Source organism: Panthera pardus, unplaced genomic scaffold, assembly GCF_024362965.1.
Source record: "Panthera pardus isolate Hobbes unplaced genomic scaffold, ASM2436296v1 HiC_scaffold_6, whole genome shotgun sequence".
NCBI lineage: Eukaryota > Metazoa > Chordata > Mammalia > Carnivora > Felidae > Panthera > Panthera pardus.
In genome coordinates, this window is record NW_026526991.1 from 66,745,383 (window position 1) to 66,770,324 (window position 24,942).

Consider the following 24,942-nt stretch of genomic DNA (forward strand, 5'->3'; position numbering starts at 1 on the left):
ACCCCTGTATAGCCTTTTTTCTTCTAAATTTCATTAGACCCTTAATATTCACAAAGGATATATCTGAGATTATCTCAAATCCTCATGTTCTTGACTGTGGTGATATTTGGCCAGATTCTTGGCTTTGTACTCAGTGACATGATTCTTGAGAGTTAGATTTTTCCTGTTTGTCCTCATACCATAAATTGATCCTCGTATCAAAATCTTACACTGAAGTTTTTCTCTGTCGCTTGAAGGCCATTTTTTTTTTAGGAAAAGCAAAAAAATAACTTCATAACAGTTACTGTATATGTGATGAATAACAAATAACAACAGCCATGTTGAAATGGGGATGCTGAACTATTAGATTCATTCTCTAAATTAAAGCGTGAAGCAGAGGATTCAGATTTGTGCCTACCAAATTTCATCTAATCCCTGACCAAGCAAAGGTATGGCATGTCACAGACCTCCAGGGTTGCTCTCTGACCATCAGAATTTTTAATCTGTGAAGGCTAAGAGTTACATACTTTTTTCTTGTAATAAAACGTTCAAATCAAACGTACTTTTTATTGTGTACTTTTCCTAATTTTGTTCTCCTGCCACACCCATTCCAATTGATTTTAAATCCTGCAGAATTTTGTCTCTACTACCTCTTTTGTATGTATTCTTTTCCGATAATCCCCACATTAATTTCTGTGGTCAGTCACCATGAGCTTCACTGCTTGATTGGGCTAGATGTAGGTATCCCATTTACTGCTTTAGTCTTTTCATTCTGACTCTCTCAGCCTTTCATTCTGACTCTATTCTCTTTTCCATCAAGGTGAAAAAGAACATGGGAAAGCCCCAAAACTTTAGAATCTAGGGTCTGGAGCTTACCATTTACTGCTTTACTGGCTCTGCCTCTCTATATCAAGCTTTTAAAAAATCTGCTTCTTATTCCACTCAAGATTAACCTATTTAAAAACATTGATTTAAAAAAATCATTTTTAGAAAGCAGAGAAAATGTAAATCTTTCCGTTAATAACTTAATGTTGCTCAGACTTCAAGAGCTCTTGATTTTATTAAGAACACAATTTATTGTGCTTAATTATTAAGAACACAAAAGAAAATTAAAACATTTTAAACCCTAAACAAAGAAAAGTAGATAAAGATAAAAAGAAATGATTTTGCTCAAGCTTAGAGTCATTATCAATGTCTTATCTTTGGAAAATATGTTAAATTAGGTTGCCACACTGGCATTTAGTAGATAATTTAAAGCATCCTGCTATTTATAACTAAATAAACCTGAAAGTTAACAAGAGCAACTGATGATGGTTACTTTCATAGTAGTGATTGCTTGATCTACATTTTTTAAAATATAAGAGTTTATTTCATTATGTTCATAAAATATTGCCTTGTCCTTGTAGAAAATTTGTAGAGAAAGTAGAAAAATACCTATCATTCTGTTATTGGAACACAACTAAAATTAAATTTTTGGTGTATTTCCTTATAGTTTTGTGTGTGTGTGTGCACATAATAAGTAATCTTAATTGTGGCATTTGCAATCTGATCTCTTAATGATGACAGAATACCAGGCTAAACCAACACCAAAAAAAGAGTGTCTGCAGCCCTATGTTGGTCCCTCTCTATCGCTGCTTGATTACATCAGCAATACTGGACTATTCATTGCTTTCATTGAGTGGGGATAGAACCACCTTGTTCTGGTTAAACAGACTGCCTGATCCTGTGCTTTCCCCTTGCATTTGAAAGCTGAAGCCTTTGTCAAATGGCATTGAGGAGGCTACTCTGGCTTCTCCTTGGTCTCAAATTTCACACTTGTCAGGGTAATTTTGCATTTTTTGGTAGACTTATTCCTTAAGTAGACATCTCTAGGCAAATCATTCCCTAATCATATTGTAGCAAAACGTGTGAGAGACAGATTTCTACTGTTATTACTTTGCATTTAAAGATAAAAATGTTCTGGCCTTTAATAATACTCATTTTTATTAGTCTTATGTTTCTCTCCTTAAAGTAACAGTGATAGATGCTATGCATAGATACTGATTACAAAGGTAAAAGGTTATAATTCATTTTGAAAGTAAATATAATTTTAGATTAGGTTCATCCACTGGTGAATCAACTGGTACTAACACCACCCTTGACCACTGCTGTTTTTCCTGTCTTATTCATCCTAAATCCCAATATTCCTGATCCTAAAAAAACAAAACAAAACAAAACAAAACTTATTTTTGTCACCTGGTCTATTTTTTGGATACAGTATCAAGAGCTACATTAAATATTTGAAATAACATAATATTGTGCAGAATTCTGTGGTAATTCGCTTTGAAAGGTCTTCAAAATGATGTCCACATTAGGCAAAAATTCAAGAAGTAGACAATTATCATTCTCAATTTTCCGCTGGTGTTCCTCAGAGTTCCATAACCTAATATCTGAAGTTATTTTGAAGGTGCTGTTTTAAATTGTCTGATCCTGCTGATAGGGAGAGGTGGGTTTAGAAATTATTCTAGTCCTAGGTGAAATTTCAAGAAACTTTTCTTACCCCAGCCTATAAGCCACAAGTCAGAAGATCCAAATATAATTCTTACTTAGTCTGATTGCAATATCAAGCATTGGAGGGAGTATTGATATGTCTGATGATTATGACATTAAGTGACTGAAGATAATCATACCAGAACCAGATGCATATGATGGGTCATTCCTGCCATAAGCCAGCCAGAATAAGCAGCAATGAAGTTATCTCTGCTCTTAGAGAGAGCCCCTGAGTCGTGAACATGGTAATTAAAAACAAAGTGACACCAGCTGCTTATTAAGCAATAACTGTTGTTCATTTGAATTACAATTCTCCTTGGCCCTCCACCTGCTTTCTTACTGGTCTGGCCTACCTTCTTTCAGGCCCAGGCCTGGGAGTGCTTGCAAGATATAGTTGGGGTAAAATGTTGACTTTTGGTGGACACCACGGAGTCACATTGATGCAGATAAGGCACATGGCTGTGGCAGGATTCAGCTCCTTCATCAATTTTCAGGTTAGTATGGCTGAATCAATTATAGTTTGTAGAAGTTCCCTTACTGCAGACTTTACTGGCAGTTGAGACTGGGATCTTTCTTCCATGAGACACATGGTGCTATGCCACATTACTTTGGAATACAATGTTGGACATGGTTGCAGTCATATGGAAAACTACTACTGTCGGTATTTGTCTAATTATTCAAACTTTTATTCTTTTAGACAACCCTTCCTCAGACAGTTTTCTTGGCTCAGGAGATTTAAGAACCTTTGGCCAGAGTGCAAATGGCCAGTGGAGAAATTCCACTCCAGCATCAGGTTCAACTTTACAAAAATCAAGAAACAGCCGAAGTCTTTACCTCGAAACCCGAAAGACCTCAAGGTAGGTATTCTGGCTGCTTAGTTCGCAAGTCTTTCCTCCGGTATAAGAGAAAATGGCCATAAGATGGTTGTTAACATTGGCATTTTAAAGGTGTAACACCATTTCTGAACTTTAAACCATGAAAATATGGACAAATGCATTTTAAACTTTCAACTTTTAATTGGTGCTGAATTTTGGTGACATCCAAAGCTTCTCATTAGAGGAGAGTTTTGAGGGAAATCTTGGTGCATATGAATGAGTATTTATTTTGGGATTAATATGGCTATTATGAATCTTAACGTGGAAGTCGTTCAATTTCTACGACTTCAGTAGCAAAGAAATCAGCGCATTTTTATAGGCTATCACATGAGCAGAGACCTGGCTCCAACCAAAGAAACTCTGCACCCCATGGCCTCAGGGCTTTATCCTTTAAGCCCAATTTCATAGGCACTACCTTTTCACTCACTAAGCTTATAAAGGTTTCCCTCAAGAACTTTATTAGTAAGATATTTCTTTTTTAAAATAGTATTTATGATTTCTTAAATTTTACTCTAGTGATGGATTTTAGGAATATGGTATCATTTAATTTCCTGCTTAGTTAAAGCTAAGCTTGCTGGCATTGATAGAAACCAACGAGATGGCTTTTATTTTATGATTATCAGCACGTGGACTCTGGAAACATGTGTCAGTACTCCCAGGGATAGTCTTCTCCACTCCTTATTTTTTTTAATTACACAAGAATTCATTAATGCATTCACATTGTAAAAATTAAAACATTGCCAAAAAAGCTGAAGATCCCTTGGCCACTCCTCACAATTTTATTCCCCTCCCCTTGGTGTATTTCCATCCACACCTTTCCCTATGTGTGTTTCTCTTTTGCTCTTATATAGCGTGAGATATATGCATGTGTACTATGAAATGTATAATGTTATTTTGTCTTCATTAAAGATTTTCTATATGCATCATTTGGCAAGTTGCTTTTTTTACTCAGTAAGGCTATACTGTTATTTTTAAAAATAACATTATTATAGAAACAAGTACATGTGCTTTGTGAAAAATCAGAAAATACAGATAGGTAAAAATAAAAAATAAAAACATCATGTTTCCACCAGTTAAAGATCACCTCTGTAATATCTTAGTATATTTCCTTCCAGATGTTTTGCTCTGCATTTATACACATTTTTTCAAACATGAATTCATACTGTGCATACTTTTATAATAATCTGATTTTTAAGTCAATCACATCTTCTTTTCCATTCAGTAAATTTGTCTTGTACACTAAACTGTATTTAAATTTTCCTAGTTGACCCAAAATATCCTTTATGGCTTCTTTGTCCAAACCAATATATAATCTAGGATTGCATCTGGTGGTTATTGCCTTTAACTCTCTTACAATCTAGAAAACCCCTTTTTTTCTTATGACATGACTTTTATACATAGTGTTCCACCCTTTGGATTTGACAGGTTTCTTCTTCATAGTATTATTTTGTCATTTATCCTCTGTATTTTTTTGTAAACTAGATTTTTGTCTTCAATAAAAACTAGTGATGTGTTACATCACATTAGAAAACCTCTAAATCTGGTTCTCCTATCATTAGTGATTCTGGAGTAGAGAGGTAACAGTCTGATCCTTTAGTACAGTTAGGTATTCCCCCTTGTGACTAGAATATAACTGATGTAAATGATGTTACTTTGGTGTTCTATCAATGACCAGTTTCGTATCAGCCTAATAGTTATTCACATCAATTGATAATTGTTATCTGATAATTTTTTTAAATTGAGGTATATTTGACATATCACATTATATTAGTTTCAGGTATATAAACATAATGATTCAGTATTCATATGTATTGCAAAATGATCACCATAGTAAGTCTACTTAACATCTATCACCATACATAGTTACAAAATTATTTTTTCCTGTGATAAGAACTTTTAAGACCTCTCAACAACTTTTAAATATGTAATATGGTATTAATTATAGTCATCATGCTGTACATTACATCCCCAGAACTTACTTAGAACTTGGAAATTTGTATCTTTTGACCTTCTTTGGCCTGATAATAATTTTATTAGAGTTAATGAAATAATACTTTTCCAGTGTTATCATTTCTTCTACACTTATTGTCACTCTGCTGTGAAGGAGAGCTTTTTTTTCTCAGTAGATAGGGTTGTTTGGTTACCTTAAGATACATCTACTGGGAATGGATATACAGGATATACGATTAGATCTTCTTTTCCATTACCAATTTTCAAAGTGAGGTTTTTTTGTTTTTTTTTTTTAATAGCCACTTCATGTGGTTCAGAGGAATTTTTCTTTTCTTTTTTAATGTCATTACAGATTCAGTGTGTTTCAATCTACCACCATCATTATTCTTGTAATGTTCACATTCTCACAGCTTTATCCAGTGGGAGTTCTTTCAAGCTTACTGCTGTGTCTGGCCCAACCTCATTAATTGTTGGAAGCATCCTTGCTCTCTGGCATTGCAAGATGTTCTCCCACTGTTTTTTTCTTTAGAAAATAAATCTTTTGCATTAAACACACACACACTCTAGGAAGCATCAATAAAAAAGACATTGTGAAGAATTCATTATATCTTCACCAAGCCAGTTATACTTGCCTTTCTTTTTGTAGCTGCATCCACCCATCCTAAGGAAATAAGCCTATTCCCAAAATTCTGAGTCCTTGTTCCTTTCCCCACTCTAACACACATAGAAACCATTATAATTTGAAGAGTTAGAGGCAGAGCATGTAAGTGCTTTTTTTTTTTTTTAAGTTTTTAATTCCAGTTAACATACAGTATTATGTTAGTTTCAGGTGTAGAATGTAGTGATTTAGCATTTCCATACAACATCCTGTGCTCATCAGAAGTGTATTCCTTGATCTCCATTACCTATTTCACCCATCCTTCCATCACCTCCCCTATGATAACCATCTGTTTGTTCTGTATAATTAAGAGGCCGTTTCTTGATTTGTCTCTTTTTTTTTTTCCCTTTGAGAGAGCATGTAAGTGCTTTTTGATTTTCTTTAGACTAGTCTGATTTCATTTGGATCCAGACTAATTGTACTGATTTAAAGAGTTGTTTTCATTGAATTCAGCTTAGTCAGCTGTGTATTCTGCATCCTCAGCAAAAAAAAAAGAAAAAGAAAAAGAAAGAAAATTCAGTATGCTAAGAGCAAGTACCTTATACTTACTGGGTAATAATAGATGAAAAAGACCACATAGAAAGAACTTTAAATTATTAATCAAGTCTTAGAGATAAGATTGAGCTTTAAGTTCACAAAAGCACTTTTCCTGCCAGTGTTTTCCTTTATTTGGGGGTACAAACAGTTTAAAGAAACAAAAAAATTCTCCTTCAGAGGAGGTAAATAGGCCAGAAGGAGAATTGGCAGAGAGCGATGCAGCCTAAAAGCCTTCTGGTTGTTTTTAATGAAGGATGGGAGCCCTCTGTTGGCTTTTTAGGAAATTTTAAAATTCAGTTTAGATTTTTTTTTTTTTTTAACATTTATTCATTTTTGAGACAGAGCACAAGCAGGAGAGGGGCAGAGAGAGAGGGAGACACAGAATCCGAAGCACGTTCCAGGCTCTGAGCTGTCAGCACAGAGCCCGACGCAGGGCTCGAACTCACGAACTGTGAGATCATGACCTGAGCTGAAGTCAGGGGCTCAACCGACTGAGCCACCCAGGAGCCCCTAAAATTCAGTTTAAAAGCTTCTTTGAGAGGCTTTAGCTTTATCCATCTTTGCATAAATAATTCCCCACAAAGGGCTTGAGGGAGGGGGTTGCAGCAAGTAAATAGAAAGTGTAAGATACATAGACCCCAAGTTTACTGAAGAAGTCTGACCTGATATACTTTTTGTCATACTGCACAGGTCTTTGGTTCCTGACCAAAGGAACTATAAAGTTAAGAAATGCAATTTTAGATGTTTGGTAATTATGTAGTATGGTAATCTAGGACTTCTTAAGTTGCAGAACCTGGTGCAGCAACCCATGCATCATTTCTTGTATATGTCCCTCAAATGGTACATCCATTATTCTACCTGTTGGTGTTTTGTTTTTGGTATTTCTTGAAAGTGAAAATCACTAGGTTGGATTTTCTTGCTGTTTTTTTCTTATGAACTTTTTTTTTTTTTTTTAGTGGATTATCAAACACTTTTACAGGAAAGTCAAATCATCACTGCCATGTGTCTGCATACGAAAAATCTTTTCCTATTAAGCCTGTCCCAAGTCCATCTTGGAGTGGTTCATGTCGCCGAAACCTCTTGAGCCCCAAGAAAACTCAGAGGCGACATGTTAGTACAGCAGAAGAGGTAAGGAAAACCTGCGACAAACACTGCTAAAGGTTAGAATCTTTCCCTGTATTCAACCGTTTGTTCCTCTGATTCAGACATTTACTAACCATCTGTTCACTTAGTCCTTTCTCTGCTTTTTGTTTCTTAATTTAGATTTTAGGAGGACTTCATTATTTTTCTTATCATCTTCTCTATTCCTGTTGGGCAGCAGACTTACTTTTCAGTATTTTCTAAATGAGTTCTCATATATCAAACTATCTCTGGTTTTTTTGGGGGGGGGCCCTTCCTCAACTCTTGTTTCATATGGCAAACTGTTAATCTTGCTGGGTTTGATGAAATACCTGCCTTTATTTCTTATTAGGACAATTTTCCCTTAGTGTAAGAAGAAAATCAAGAAGCCAGCTAAATAATTTACAACCCTTCATTGAGTAAGAAGATCTTTGAGATCATAGATGTTCCCCCCAAAAAAGATGTTTTGTTGACACTTTGGTTGTTATATGCATTCAGTAAGCCTAAAGGAGAAATTCAATTCTGTAAATATAATATAGCATATAGTTTATGTGGTAGGAAATGTGCTTGTACCTGTTAAGTTAAATACTATGCATCTAGTCAGCTTTGGACTGCTTGCTATTGAAGATACAAATAAATAACAGTACCTTACATTTATATTGCATATAGAGTTTCCAGTATGCTTTCCACATGTATTACTATGTTGAATCATTTTAATCCTGTGAAATAGATAGAGATGATATGCACATTTTACATATTAAGGAGAGTAAAGGTGAGAGGTCACACAGTAAATAGCCAGCCTACAACCCAGGTCTTTTGGAGTCTAGTCTGGTATGCATTGTATTATACAACCCAGCGGTATGGCTCCAGCCCATTGGAGCTTACAGACTGGAGAGTCAAGAATATAGCACTATGTGCTAAATAACTAGATAATTTGTTAATGATGATTGTTTAAGTGGCAGAACTTGATTATTTGTGACGTGGTTAGTAAAAATGCATTTTTTTTGGTTTTAAGTTTGTATTGAATCTAAAATATTCAAGCAGAGGGTGGCAGAACTAGCAAGTCATATTTAGTAGGTAAAGGATAGATAAGAAACTGGCAGCAGTTGCCTTTGGTGATAAGAGCTGAGCAATAGTAGAGATTTATTTTTCACTTTTGTACTATTGAATTTAGCACCATGTATGTATTAGTTATTACATACATAAATCATATTTTTTTAATTACTGGGGCTGTGCTTCTGTTGGATCCTAGGCAGCCTATGGGGTACAGAGAGACTTGTGGGGGAGGAGACAGCAGCAGCATGGCAGCTGGATACTGGCCTCCCAACTCTCCCCTGCCCCATGTGGCTGCTGCTGAGATCACTAGGATCCTTAAGACTATGTGCGTTCATTGTAATCCCACTAGCTAACCAGTCCTTTGGACCACTCAGCCCCTCCTCCTTTCACCTCTGCCTTCAGCCTGAGGACTTGGGCCAGGTGAATAATTTTATCCTTCCAACCAACCCTCTAGGCCAATGTCCAGGGTGGGCCATTGGAGGACACGAAGGTGGAGTTTCTCTTCCTTCTACAGTGTCAAGAAGATGCCAAAGATTGAATTTATTCTGTGAAACGAGATGCAGAAAATTTTGCCTCATTTGTTTTTTAGGTCTGTATTCTGATATGAAAATCAAGTCACTTGTAGTACAGGAATATGGGATTGCTCATATAATACGAGTAAGATAAAATATTGGACCAAATTTTATTAAACTATGAACAGATTATTCAGATATTTAGTCTTGGATAGTACTAGATAATCTGGATTAAAATAAAATTCTTTTTCTTCCCTTGGGAATAAAGAATTTACTGATAGGAGCTTACAAACTGAAGGAAAAATTATTTTCCATGGAAATGTTGGGATCTCCAAGGGAGATACAGTTTCTTATGTTAAGGAAGGAAAATTAGATATTAATCTTATTGCTGGATTTATTTATCACCTTCAGGAATATAAAGTCATTTATAAAATTAACATGATGTTAACCACTGCATTGTTCAGCCTTACAATAGAAGTTTAAAAAGAATACATAAAGAAGAATTTGGAAATATGTAAGTGATGGCTAGACCACCACTTGGCTGAAGGCTGATTCAGGGATATCATTAAAGAATGGTACTAATAGGGTAACCACTAGCCATATGCACTACTTAAATTAATTCAGATTAAATTATAATTTATATATGTAATATAAATAAATAAATGTATAAATATAAATTAAAATTTACTTTCTCAGTCATACTAGCCACATTTCAAGTACTCATTAGCCACATATTGCTAGTGGCTGCCATACTGGACAGTGTAGAGTATTTCCATTTTAACTGAGAGTTCTGTTAACATTGTTTAGAGGAAATGAATTTCTGTTTGGGAAAGAGAAAATACTAGGGACAATAAAAATGTAAAATGTTAAAAACACATGTAGTTTCTTTTCACTGATATGTTGCTTCCAGACATCCTTCTCTGCAACATACTGAGCAACATTTTAAGATGTCGGGCTTTCTTAATAGACAGCACTGATGGTTTTATTCATAAGAAAACCCAAAACCTTTTACAATACTGGGTTTTTTTTAAGCTTTTTAAAAAGTGTTTATTTTTTGAGAGAGAGAAGTGAAGGGGTAGAGAGAGAGGGAGATTGAATCCCAAGCAGGCTCTGTGCTTTCAGATGTGGGGCTCAAACCCACAAATCCTGAGATCATGACCTGAGCTGAAATCAAGAGTCAGATGCTTAACCGACTGAGCCACCCAGACGCCCCTACAATTTTGTTATAACCAAGAATTTTGGACTTAAAAACAGAAGGTTGTTGAATTATGTACCTTTGATAGTTGAGGTTTATATAGTATAAAGCTTTTACTTTAAACAGAATCAAAATTGGAGTATTTATGAAGTTTTTTGAGTAATTTGTAACAAAAAGTTATACCAGTTTCCTACAATTTATTTTGTGTTCTCTGTTAAATTTTTATAATCTTACAGACAGTTCAGGTTTATGATGGAGCCTCTTACAGACGCATTTAAGTACAAGAATCTGGCACATATTTTAAAAATAGAATCCAACACCTTAATTACCTTTATACTGTTTGAAACTTTCCTTGGTCCTTTATTAGGTTTAACACATAACATTATCCAGCTTCTTTCATTTTAACATGTTACCAATTATTACTTCCTTTCATCTTAATTTAATAATTTGCTTACTCAGTAGAAATAGTTCAATAAGTAATATACAAAGAAGGATGTTTTCTTTTACTTTATTTGTAATACCAGATGCTCCAAAAAAGAATTGTGTTTGAAGTTTCAAATGACTTACCTTTTTGGATTTTCTTTTGGAAAAGTCAAATATTACATATATGTTCTTTTGAGAGTTGCATGGACTATCTTTTCTTTGCCTGAAATGGTTCTAAATAGAAGATAAATTCTTGTGACCTCTAAATTAACATTTAGAGGCTTAAAGAGACCTTAGATAATTGTTTGGAATATAGAACATCTATTCCTGCTCATTTTATGTTGTCTAATAACTGTGAGGTTGTTCAGGCTTAGACAGAAGCTTTTCTTTGAAGATACATGTACTGGGGAAAATGATTTGTGGGTGAGTTATGTGTGTTTAATAGACTTTTAAAAATCAGTTCTTACATTAAACTGAGGGTTACTGGAGGGGTTATAGGAGGAGGGATGGGCTAAATGGGTAAGGGGCATTAAGGAATCTACTCCTGAAATCATTGTTTCACTATATGCTAACTAATTTGGATGTAAATTTTAAAAAATAAAAAATAAAAAAAAAAAGAATGAAGACTAATTAAAAAAAAAATCAGTTCTTACATTGAATTAATCTAGGTGAGTCACTTAATGGCACTTTGTTTCTTCATGTTTTATTTATAAGGATAAAAACTTATTCCAAGAAACCATTTTGCTATGTGTTGGGAGGGAAGAGAGAAGCATTTTTAATTTTATAGGGTTGAAGTCAGTTTATGAAGGTTGAAGGGTACCACAAACAAAGATCTTTTCTATTTCACTGTTCTCAGTGTGCTCTTGAAGTCTTCATGGGATGGGGATGTTTCTTTACACCTTGGTGTGCAAAGTAACCTCTTACAACCAGTTTATCTGCTTTATTCTCCTTCCTATGATGTGATAATGCAGTCAAAGCTTTTTAAAATCTAGTTTAGTAAGGAGGTGGAAATGAACTAAAATGACTGGTTAATTAAGAGTTATGGGTGCCTGGGTGGCTCAGTTGGTAGAGTGTCCAAGTTTGGCACATTGGGCTCTGCACTGACAGTACGTAGCCTGCTTGAGATTCTCTCTCTCCCTCTCTCTCTGTCTCTCTCTCTGCCCCTCTTCACATGCATGTGCTCTCTCGCTCTCTCTCAAAATAAATAAACTTTAAAAATAATTTAGGGGCACCTGGGTGGCTCAGTCGGCAAAGCGTCCGACTTCAGCTCAGGTCATGATCTTGCCGTTTGTGAGTTCGAACCCCGCGTCAGGCTCTGGGCTGACAGCTCGGAGCCTGGAGCCTGCTTTGGATTCTGTGTCTCCTTCTCTCTCTGCCCCTCCCCCACTTGTGCTCTGTCTTTCTCTATCAAAAATAAATAAATGTAAAAATAATTTTTTAAAAAAGTGTTAATTTCCATTACCCAGGTGGTACTATTCTTCTGATTTCCCTTCATGCCCTCCATTTTACCACTCCTGAAAACGTGTTAACCCCATTGTATTGTGGATTATGAATTCGGTTATTTGGTATAGTGGGAAAGTGGAGTCAAAATTTACATTGGGAGGTATTGAAAAATTTCAGTCATGAAAGTGCCACATAACACAGCTTTCCTGTGTATAGATCACTATGTAGTTGGTTGTCAATCTCTTACAACCTAAATAATTGTAATGATGCTTCATTCTTCAGACTGTCTACTTAAAGAACCTTTATGATAGCAAATTTAGGTTTTAATAAAAAAAGACATTTATTTTAATTACAGTTTTTAAATTTATCTCTCAGATGCTCATGGCCTCCCCAGTAGAATAGCTAAAAACTACAGATTTGGTAATTGATATTAATGTATACCTGTTAATGGTCTTTCTCTACATTATAATTTTTGTGCTGTCACTGAAGTGCCTGTCCAATACTGCAGACAGTCTCTTCACAAACACTAGAAAAGAGTATGTCATCATCTTAAATACAGTATTAATGTATAAAGGATAAAATAATGGAGTTTATTTTCTTCATATAGAAAATTGCAATTTGTTTTTCCTCCGGGTCTATTTTTCCACCAAATGCTCAACTAATTCTACTTATTTTCTTATTACCCATCTATTCAAATTTTCTCATTACTCATCTATTCAAATTTAAGGATAGCTCTTTTTCATAAGGAGTATTTATTTACTCATGCCTCATAGTTCAAGGTGAATCTTGTTAGAACAGTAACATTATAGTGACAACGTAATTGAAATTTACTATGTAGGAAACAGTGATCAAGAAGAGAAAACTTAGTGTCTGTTTGCCTTTGCCTAGATAATTGCTTAATTCATTCTATTTTTAGCAAAATGCTTCTGTGCATATTGAAATGTCACAGTGCAGGATGCTGCTAGCCTTGCCACAAAGTATTAAAGTTATTTTTTGAAGATTGGTGGTTATATTAAACTGTGTATAAGATTTTTTTTAAGTACCAGAGTATATTATTTAGTGAATGCTTCCCATTGTTTCTCTGGATCAGCATAGAATAGATGCTTTACTATAGTTACAAGTCCTTATGTAATCTGGTTCTCTGCTGAGTGACCTCATTTCTTACTGCTCTTCTGATTCACGCTGACCTTACTTTTCCTTGAACACATCAGACACATACCTGTTTCAGGGCATTTGTATTTGCTATTCCTCTACCTGGAATAGTCTTTTATAAATTTTTATGACTTACCTCATCCCTTGATTTAGGTTTCTATTGAAATATCACCTTTTTAGAAGGGTTTTACCTGTTGCTGCTATTTCCCCTCCATCACTTTCTATTTCCTTGTCTTTATTTTTTCATTTTAATTTTCCATAATTTTTGATTAGTCTCGCTTGCCAGTCCCTTTAACTGTAATATAAACTCCACAAGGACAGAAATATTACTTTATTCAGTGCAGTATCTCTAGTGAGTGGTGCTTAGTAGGTATTCAAGTCAATACACGAGTGAATGAATATCATGGAGTATGTGCTTTTCCCTAAACTTATTATTGGGGTTTAGGAAAAAAGAGTAAATATTTGAGATAAAAACCATCTTTGGAAAATACTTACACTGTTAAAATTGGACAGGATAGAAAACAGCAAGGTATCCCACTCTGATCTTGACTATTCTAGTTGCTTCCTTGTGACTTTTTTAGTAGATGTCAGGAATCATGGGGTTTCTTGGAATCCTAATTGAGAAGTCCTCAAATGTTTTGTTTCTGGGACTGTCTCAGTTGACTCAAAAGTGATTGCCTATTGGCCTTCTGGTTTCATATCCTATAGTTTGTCAGGAATCATGGGGTTTCTTGGAATCCTAATTGAGAAGTCCTCAAATGTTTTGTTTCTGGGTCTGTCTCAGTTGACTCAAAAGTGATTGCCTATTGGCCTTCTGGTTTCATATCCTATAGTTTGTCTGCACTATTATTTACATATATGTCCCATAATTTTCCAAAATATAATATCTTGTATTTATTTCATTTAATTCCTGTTATAATTTTCTAGATATCCCTAATGATAATTCTTAATTATCTTGAAGGACTCTGCCTTAACTTTGGCAGAGCTTCTGGGAGTCTAGATGCTGCTTTGAGAAAAAAGTTGCCTTATTGGATGTTTAAAATTTCTTCTTTTTTTTTCTCTAGACAGTCCAAGAAGAAGAAAGAGAGATTTACAGACAGCTACTACAGATGGTTACAGGGAAACAGTTTTCTGTAGCCAAACCCACCACACATTTTCCTTTACACCTGTGAGTCACAGAAACATATATCAAATGAATTTAATTCTGTACTTTGTTATTTGATATTAAAACTATATTCTCCTCTTGCTAGGTCCCGATGTCTTAGTTCTAATAAGAATACTTTGAAAGACCCACTGTTTAAAAATGGAAGTTCTTGTGCAGCTCAGATTATTGGCTCTGATACTTCATCATCTGGATCTGCCAGCATTTTAACTACCCAGGAACAAGTGTCCCACAGTGTGTATTCCTTATCGTCTTATGCCCCAGATGTTGTTGCATTTGGATCCAAAGATTCTGATCGTCTCCATCAACCCCAACATCACCACTCTCTTCTACATCAGCCAGACAACTTACCAGCTTCAAATACACAATCGGAAGGTAACAATGGTTTCGTATATTTTCCATAATAATAACCAGTTAACTGTTTATGGGATCTATGGGAATTGCAAGGTTGTAATGTGCATGTAATTTAATTAACATATAAGATACTTTAAATATATATAATTCAGTTAGCCGTACCACAAATAAACTAAACCTATAAATAATTTACTTTTTTCTTACATGGAGATGCAAATGATTTCATATAATATTTTACTTAAAAGGATTAACCTCCTGAACAGCGTCTAGAGTCAGAGTATAATCATCCCAATTACTTCAATACTTTCTCTGTTTCTAGTACTTTGCGATGAACATTAAGTACTCTGAAGTTCTAAGTTTTGGAACATCAATTAAGTATTGAAGTAAAATTTCTTAACCAGGTAATACTTAGTAGAGAAACCTGCATAGTAGGTTTATGCATTTTAGAAGGGTCATCAGCAAATTTTGGAAACAAAAAGTTTTCTACTTAACTTTTAGCTAACCAAAATATCCAGACACTTAGCACTCCAGTTAATTAAGGTTTTCTATGATAATTTTCTTTGTTTGCTTAGTTTCCCCTTTCTTTAGGTGTGTGTTATATGTGTTTATGATAGTATGTATTTAGGTATATAACTTAAAACGAGTTTAAGGTTAAGTGATTAGACATTAGGGATCTTTTGATAGATCAGACTCTAAGGCTCTTTCCTCCTTCCTTAGGTTTTTTTTTTTTTTTTTTTTTTTAAGATATTTCTCACTTTCTTAAAATTTTCACTTGGGAATTAAAATTGTTAGTGGCATCACTATATAGCTATACATATTCATGAAAACCTTTATAAAATTTTGTGAGATGATTTACTGGGAACTACCATTAAAAAAAGCCTTTAACCTCAAAAACATAACATTGTATGACAAATGCTTAGCTACAACTAAACTGAAACGAATATGCTGTAGTACATTGAATGTTTCATTACTTTCCTTGTACCATTTAATAAATATCCTAAATGAGGTGTCAGTCATTTAGAAGGACATGATTCCTGCCTTTATCAATAACACAAAATAAATGATAGAATTTGTACTTTTTTAGACCCTGCTACTTCTGTAGCTTTTTCTCTTTCTGCCTCTGCCTCCCCCTCCCCCCTCTCCTCTTTCACCTTATTCAGTCTTATGGTAGTTCATGAACTAAAGACTTTTGAGAAGTTGTGGCTTATTCTTGTTCCCCAGGAACAGAAAGAAGCAGCATAGGAATCAAGTACAGCCCAGGAGTAGATGATGAAGGGCATATATACTTGTATTTTTGGAGCGACTTCTTTCTTTGTGAGGCAGGCTCTTCCCTAAGCCCTATTTCTGGCTCAGTGAAAGTGGACCTGCCTCCTTTTGTCTTCCATCTTACCTTTGTCCTTGTGCTGAATTTTTTATGAAAACAGAATACACTGAAGTATGGGAGCTTAAACTATAGACACCTGGAGTGTATAACTGGGTAGAATTTTTTAAATAATAATATGCTGTTGTGTTTCTTTTTTTAGGATCAGACTCTGTGATTTTACTCAAAGTAAAAGATTCCCAGACTGCAACTCCCAGGTAAACTATGGAAAAAAAGACATTCTTGATATATTGTTTTCTTTTCCCTCTCTTTAATCACAATTTCTTCACTAAGAGTTGCATAACATAAAAGTCAAACTGCCTCAATTCAGATTTCTCGCCTGTGTTATTTGAATTATTTCAATGACTTTTTAATTAGTTGTCTTCTTCCGTCCTCGTTGTTGTGCTTCATTCCATCTTCTGCCATATTCTCTAATCCATTCTTTGCCTGTTCTTTTCCATCTTCCATTCTATATCCAGAGTGGTCTTTCTACAATGCATATCTGATCATTCATTAAACTCCCTCAGGAGTGGCTATCAGACATAAAATCATGCCCAAACTCCTTAGTATGGTATACAAAGCATTTCCTCCACATGCCTTACTTCCTATCACACATTCTTTCCTTTAACAAGTACGAATTGATAACCTACTATGTGCTGTGTCCTAATATAGACATTGGGGATAATAGCAGTGACCAAAATGAAATCCCTGCACTCAAGGGGCTTACATTCTAGTTGTAAGGGGTGTAAAGAAAGAGGTGGGGGACAAATTATGAACAAATAAATAAATGTGTATGTCTGATAGTGATAAATGCTGTGAAGAAAAATAAAGCAGGGCAATATATAGACTGGGGTTAGGGGGGCACTGTTTATTTGGGCGGTCATGGCAAGGCTGAGAAATGACATTTGAAGAGAGACATGACAGAGGTGAGAGAAGGAGCCATATGGGAAGATGGGAGTCTTTCATGTGTTAATTACACACACATTAGTAGTGTGTGATAATGTGCTTTCTTACCTGCATAGTCATTGTTCCATCTGCCTTGTATGTAACCCTACCTCAACTTGTCTATCTAAAGAAGCAGGAGTCTCTTTCTTAGCTTTTAAGTCTCAATTCAAGTCTAATTTTCTATATGATACTTGACTTCTATATGGAACTTCTTGCTCTGTAATTCAGTAGGTTACTACTTAGATTGCAGTTTCTTTGCCATTAGCAGTTCAGTTGCTGGAATGAAAATAGTATCCATTTTCCATTGAGAAAATTAGGAATAACGATGTTTCTTTCTCATCTCAGTTTCTGTACTTCTTTGCAACTCTCCTGTGTGTCCTGAATTTTAGATATTTTTAAAAAATTCTGTTATAATTTCTCAAGGAGACTTTACAGTTTGGATTCCTTATTCTTTATGTGTGGGTTTTGTTTTATTTTGTTTTGTTTTTATTTTGAGTCAGACCTGGGTTCTGATCTTGTCCAGGCATCACATCACATAACTTTAGACAAGTTACTGTTCTAAACCTAGTTTCCTTATCAATAAAAATGCCAGTGTTAATACGTTACGGTTTATTGAATTGCTGTGAAGGTTAACATACAGAAAAATACTTACAATGAAAGTGTTTCAGGGTGCCTCAGTTAGTTGAGTGTCCAGCTCTTGATTTCAGCCCAGGTCATGATCCCAGGACTGTGATATTGTGCCCTGTATCCAGCTCCTCACTGATACGGAGCCTGCTTGAGATTCATATTCTCTCCCTCTCTCCCTCTCTCCCTCTCTCCCTCTCTCCCTCCCTCCCTCTCTGCCTCTCTCCCTCCCTCCCTCTCTGCCTCTCTCCCTCCCTCCATCCCTCCCCCCCTCCCTCCCCCCTCCCTCTCCCCCTCCCTCCCCCCCTCCCTCTCCCCCCTCCCTCTCCCTCTCCCTCTCCCCCTCTTTCCCCCTCTCTCACCCCCACCCCCTTCCCTGCTTGCTCACTTGCTCTCTCAAATAAAATAAAAGTCGTTTAATGCGTAGTACACAAAAGTAGGTATTCTTTATTGGGAAAAAGTCGATCTCATGTAGAGAATGCTTTTAATTCTTCAGTAGTTCTTTACTCTGTGTGCCTTTCCTTTATGGAGGATTTCTATTAGTGATGCCTGAAGAATGAGAGGGAGGGAGAAATGATCTGTTGGATAAGGCCGATTGAATAATGCTGTTTATTGCAGTTGGAGCCCGCTTTCCCAAGTCTTGGCCAATGGGCTCTTTATTCTTAATCTCCCACCACTGCCTGTCCATTAAATTCTAGCAGTGAAGATCTGCCCTTATTTCCTAGAATATAGCATGCTGTTTCCTGTTTTTGTGCCATTGTACATGCTGATCCTAACCCCTGGAATTTCCTCTCTTTCCTTGTCCACTTGTTAATCTCGTTTTGCTTTTCAAAATCTGACTCAGGTGTTATTTTTTTCTCAGGACATTACTCTGACTTCTCCAGATAGTATTAGTCTTTTCCTCTGGTACTTTTATCCCTATATCTTATTTATTACTAATACTTTTGCATTTATCATCTAGTGTGGATCATAATGCCTGGCACATGATGGATACTTAGTAAATAAATCTTTGTTAAACAAATGAATTTCCTAGAAATCCTAAAAGGCTCTCTTGCATAGCCCAAGAACTCATCATCTTCATGTTGGTTTAAGGCTTTGGTTTATTGAAAGGTATGTTACAATAGTAGAAATCACAGTCTTTGGAATTGGACACAGTTTCTAATCCTGACTCTTCCAAGACAGATGATCCTTCTGAACTTCCCATTTCCTCTTCTATACACATGAGTAATAATTCCTTATTCTGTATTGAGGTTTAACTAAAAGAGAATTATCATGAGGCTTAACTAATATAAAACAGCTAGAGCAGAACTTCACACAGAGTACTAAGTAGGTGCTCATAAGTAGTTGTAGTTATTTTTACTGTATGCTTCAATCATAATGAGAAATAATATATAATCTCTTTGAAAAGCAAGAAGATTTTGTTTTTTCCCCCTGCATTTTACTTTCCTAATCCATCAAATACCTACGTCCACTGAAGAGAAATACTTTTCCCTTACATTATTCACGTATTCAATAAACACTGAGTACTTGCTGTGTGCCAGGCACAATTCTTGGTGCAGAGGATACAGGAGTAAATAGAAAAAACAAAAATTCCTATCCTCATTAAGCTTATGTTCTAATAAAGGAAGCAGACAAATTTCAATAGCAAGATCTACTACTATGAAATTCTGGGCAATTCCTGTCACTTTATGTTGTGCAGTCAATGTGTTTTCATGTTCATTTGTTTTTAGTATCACACACTAAGCCCCTCACAGTGCTACCACTGATCTTTGTGGCTTTCTATCTTGGTTGTTACATCAGTATCCACTGTGCCAAAGGCATAGGCCGCTTCTCCTATGTTTTCCCCTTATTAACCTCAGTGACAGTGGGGAGGCAGTAGAACAGCATATTCATTGCCAAACCCTAGCCTAAGGATGGTTGGGAATACTAATTCTCAAAAGGTAGTCTGGGGAGCAAGGGATACCTTCTGAGTCCTTGTTCTTGCCTTCACTAGGACAGACTGTAGCAATTCAAGAACTGAAAGGGATTCTAACCTCCATGTTTTACAAATTTGAAGCTAAGGACCATGGAAATGAAGTGACTTGTTCAAAGTCACACAGTGAATCCGGGTCCACTCCAGGAGATCCAGGTCTCTTAACTCCCAATTTCATGCTCTGTGCACTTCTTCTACTTGTATCTGAAAGTTTTTTTTGGAAAAGTGTTCACTCTTCTGTTTGTTTCTGTGAGAGATCACAGTTAGGGATTGGCAAGGAGATGAGGATGTGTGAGAAGAGCAAGGGGCTCTGGAAGAGGGACATGCCTGTGACTATGCTAACTAAGCATTATTCATTTGGGTTGTCAGCAAGAGCCGTGTGGAATAGAATTGGTCTCTCATCTTTGGAGTGGAGCTGTATATTGCTAATTCTCCACTTTGGTTCATTGGCTAACTAACCATCTGATACAGACTATTCTGTCGGTGGGGATTTTCAGTATCCATTATGACTTGGTTGAATATATTTTGATTCAAGTAGACTGACAGGAAGAAGTCCAAGATCCCATAAGGTTTGACTAAATCATTAACAAATCTGTCAATCTATACCATTTTGGAAGAGTAACGTTCTAGCTTAATATATTATCTTGACAAGTGATGTACTCTTTCCCGTTGGGTTGGTCTCATAAGGAGCAAGGTGCAAGTAAGGACCTGTGTTACAGTTAATTTCTCTGCTGAACTTTGGGCCACCTTTTTAACTACTATGTATGTGAGTGACTCATAGCTGTATTCCTTTAGTTCCCAGTTACAATTGTTTTATGTAATTTATGACCTTTGCTTTGTTGTATACATATAAAGCATTCTTTTAAATTATTTCAATGACTGATTTTCTTGGTGAAAATATTTGAATTTTCTTATGAGCCTCCTGTTCATTTGCCATTTTTTTTCCCCACCATAGTCCTGCATTTTTCCAGGCAGAGCTGTGGATCAAAGAATTGTAAGTTATTGTTTTTGGTATCATTTTTCTTTCTCAGTCTCTTCCTTCTCAGAAGAAGTCAATTAGCCAATCACCCTACCTATTTTTAGTCAGTAAAAATTCCCTATTTATATCTATTTATAAAACAGCTTTTAAGTTGTTGGGTTTTTAAAATTCTCTTGGGGTTGGGGCATTTCTATGCTCAGGTTTATTAAATATATAACAATTGCTGAAGCTAAATTGAATTGGAAAACTATTTCGATATTAAGTATTACATGGAAAGGAAAATAAGTGCCCTTATTTTTACATTGGTAGAACTAATTTATTGAATAATTCACATTTCTGGAGTTTGAAAAATCACTAAAAGTTTTTAGTTTCCAGTTTTAATAACTCTAAGGTATTCAGATCCCTGGACTTGTTCACTGTTTTTAGAGAAAAAAATAAATCCATATTTTTTCTTTTGGATCATAAGTACAGTATTTGAATTAAAACCTCAATAGTATCTTGTATTATTTGCTCCTTTGGGATTCAATCACATTTTTGGATTTCTAGAATGAAGCTTCAGTCTCTCCATAATCTTAGAGATTATGTTAATCTCTAAATTTTAATGTTAAAAAAAAAGTACTACACATTTACACATAGCCACAAATATCACCTGTTCACATTTAGCAACAAACTAATAATTTCATCATTTGATTAAAAATAGTATGATAATTTCAATAACACCATGTGGTTTCACTCTGTCTTAAATAGCGATAAGGTTAGTGTAGGCACTTTAGACTTTCTATATGGAGGTTTTATGTTTAGTGCTCATTGTGCATCAGTAACATGCATGATGCTAAGACAGTGGTCTGCATTTGTGTCACATTCCTTTTCATTTCCTAGAACTAGTGTTTATGATTCTCGAGCACGGGAGAGATTGCGCCAGATTGAAGAGCAGAAAGCACTAGCATTGCAGCTTCAAAACCAGGTAAAAAACAAAATTGGGGATAAGATTGTAAATAAATAGCACATCCAAGTTGCAACTAATTTAGAAGATTACCTGGATTTGGGATCAAAGTTGTAATTGCGAGCTGCTATGATAGCATAGCACTTATATTGTGTGATTAGTCTATGTGCTTGGTCTCTCCAGATGGTTCTACTCAATGTATGTAGACAAATAGTAGTTTTATTTATCCCACTTATTCTAAAGTTCTGTTTTGCAGAGACTGCAGGAACAGGAGCATTCAGTACATGATTCAGTAGAACTGCATCTTCGTGTACCTCTTGAAAAGGAGATCCCTGTCACGATCACCCAAGAAACAGAAAAGAAAGGTCATAAATTAACTGATAGTGAAGATGAATTTCCTGAAATCACAGAGGTAAATTACGTACTATGGATTCTTGTGCTAACAAGCGTGTTTAGAAAAGATACTTAGAATGAATTTCAAACATAGAAATAATAGAATACCTGGCATTTAAAGTATCCATTGTATTGCATACTCCCGCTTTCATTTGTATTACTAATCTTGGCTTTATTTTTAAAGGATTATTGAAAATTGAAGAAAGAATTGTGAGTGGTTTTTCATGACTTCAGTGAAAAAACATTTAATAAATTTGTGTTTTATGTACATTTTTACTTTTAATGTATATGTACGGTAGTTTGACATCAGATAGTAAGTTGAGGCTTACTATTTTTTTAAGTAATAAAAAATCAGTTAAATATATTAAAGTCTGTACACTTTTTTAATATTTATTTTTGAGAGTGCATGTGTGCATGCACAAGCTTGGGAGGGTCAGAGATAGATGGAGACAGAGGATCTGAAGTGGGCTTTGTGCTGACAGCAGAGAACCCAATGCAAGACTCAGACTCACAAACCGTGAGATCATTACTAAGGCTAGGTTGGATGCTTAACTGACTGAGCCACCCAGGCACCCCAAAGTCTTTGTACATTTTAAGATAATCTGTTCCTTGACTCATTCTTCTGTTTGAAAAACTATCATATAGTTAGTAAGTATAACACATGTATTATAGTGTGCTGGATTCCATAATTTACATTTTAAAAACCCAAATTTTTCTAGAAAAATGTCTGAAACACACTACCTGTATCCCCTGCTACCTTTTGGGAAAGAGTCTATTTGTTAAGAAATTGTGTGGGCCAAAGATATGAAGTATAATTAGGTCTTCTTGTAGACTTAGAAAATTTGATAGCAGAAGGTTATTTCAGACTTTAGGAATAAAAGGAAGAAAGGTCTGAAATGTTGTGCTGCAATGAGAAGGGGGGACAGGATGGAATGAAAGGAGATAACCCAGGAGATTACTGGAAAGAACAGAAACCAAAATGTTAGAAGTGAACAGTTGATTACTGATATAGTCTGGGGGTTATATGGGGTTTGGTGAGAGATCTAGTGTGTCTATAGCCATGTACACTTCATCTCTGGTACCTCTTGGTTCCCTAGGAAATGGAGAAGGAAATAAAAAATGTATTTCGTAATGGGAACCAAGATGAAGTTCTGAGTGAAGCATTCCGCTTGACCATTACACGCAAAGATATTCAAACTCTGAACCATCTGAACTGGCTCAATGATGAGGTAATCTCGCACCTGTTTTTATATTCAAATAGTAAGCATTAAGTGGAAACTAAGTCAAGGTGTTACCTCACTGTTTCTTGAAATGTGGTCCTCAGATGACCTGTGTAGAATCAGCTCTCTTAGGGTTTCTCCATTCTCCTGAATAAGTATGAGACAGTGTGGTGGAGATACTCATTTTAAGCAAATACCCCAGTTTATTTTTTATGTACCTTCAAGTCTGAGAACTGCTGATTTACCATTTTATGTTTAGACAGTTTAGACACTGAGGGAAAGGACATTCATTCTCACTCTCTTTAAGGCACCTACCCAGTAGTTCATCTATCGAGCAAATATTTAATAGTGGACTGTGTTGTAGCATGAAGGAGTTCTTTGGGATTTCCATTAGGGATTCCATTTCTACTTCCTTTTTTATCTCTACTTGTTCTAGATCACTTAGGATATGAGAGATAAGCTTTCTCAAGTAGCCTACATTTATAAGTAGCCTACATTTATTACATATATGATATATATATTTTGGAAGTGCTTATTTTTGAGAGCGAGAGTGCGCATGTGTGTGCAAGTGGGAGAGGGGCAGAAGGAGAGGTACACAGAGGAACTGAAGCAGGCTCTGTGCTGACAAAAGAGAGCCCAATGCCAGGCTCAAACTCACAAACCGTGAGATCATGACCTGAGCCAAAGTTGGATGCTTAACTGACTGAGCCACCCAGACACCCCCGTGATGTTTTTTAAACTGACATTGAAAAAGCTGTATTAAATATTTGATGTACTGGGTTGAAAGAAAGGAAAGAAAGCTATGGCTCTCAGCTTCTGCTAATAATTTTAAGTAGATTAATTATACTACAGTCTTTAAACAATCTTAAACTTGTAGGAGCCTATTTTATTTCAGAGCGATATTTTCGTGGCAAAAGAAGAGAACTGGGTTGGGTTTTTTCCCTGAGTAGCTTCTTCCTTTCTTAGGCCCAGAAGAAACATCCTTGCCTGATATATTGAGTATACTCAAAACTTCACAGCTGTGGGAGATTTTTAGAAACTCAGTATAGTATGCACTAGCTATTCTAGATACCTAAAGTTTTGTCTTGTATGCTTACAGTCTTCCAAATAATAATATTGGCTAACATCTTTTGAGCATTTACCTCATGCTAGGCACTATTATTGTAAGTGTTTTATGTGTTCTATTCATATAACAGTCGCCACAAACCTTGGAGAGGTATATACTGTAGTTTAACTGTCTCTGTTTTATAGATGAAGAAACAAAGCCTGGAAAGATTAAGAAACTTCTAAAGTTATATGGCTAGTAAGTAGCAGAGCCAGGATTTAGACCCAAGCGTTGGGTCTTATCTGTTATACTATACTGCCTCAAAATCTTAAATTGGATCCTGTCTTAGGATTAGATGTATTGAATGTGAGAGCCATATGCCATGCCCAGCATGTTGATTTTCTTTAGGGCCAGCTGGACTAGCCCCATTCTTTTTGCCAAAGGTCAGTTTCTAAAATACAAATTTCAGAAGTTCATCACTCCCTGAATAAATCTTTGAACAAAAGTGTTAAGGAAT

At 35.6% G+C, this 24,942-nt stretch overlaps 1 protein-coding gene across 7 annotated transcripts in view; it reads left to right on the top strand.

The window, feature by feature from the left end:
* SENP1 (SUMO specific peptidase 1) overlaps window positions 1-24,942 on the top strand; it is a 53,843-nt gene that overhangs the window by 10,049 nt on the left and 18,852 nt on the right. For all 7 annotated transcript variants that reach the window (XM_019419176.2, XM_019419172.2, XM_019419175.2 and 4 more), the window contains 9 exons: window positions 3,206-3,365; window positions 7,485-7,656; window positions 14,493-14,596; window positions 14,679-14,965; window positions 16,468-16,522; window positions 20,801-20,839; window positions 21,704-21,788; window positions 22,024-22,179; window positions 23,258-23,389. In XM_019419176.2, coding sequence (XP_019274721.1) covers window positions 3,206-3,365; window positions 7,485-7,656; window positions 14,493-14,596; window positions 14,679-14,965; window positions 16,468-16,522; window positions 20,801-20,839; window positions 21,704-21,788; window positions 22,024-22,179; window positions 23,258-23,389 — 1,190 coding nt within the window. The remainder of the gene's footprint in view (window positions 1-3,205; window positions 3,366-7,484; window positions 7,657-14,492; window positions 14,597-14,678; window positions 14,966-16,467; window positions 16,523-20,800; window positions 20,840-21,703; window positions 21,789-22,023; window positions 22,180-23,257; window positions 23,390-24,942) is intronic.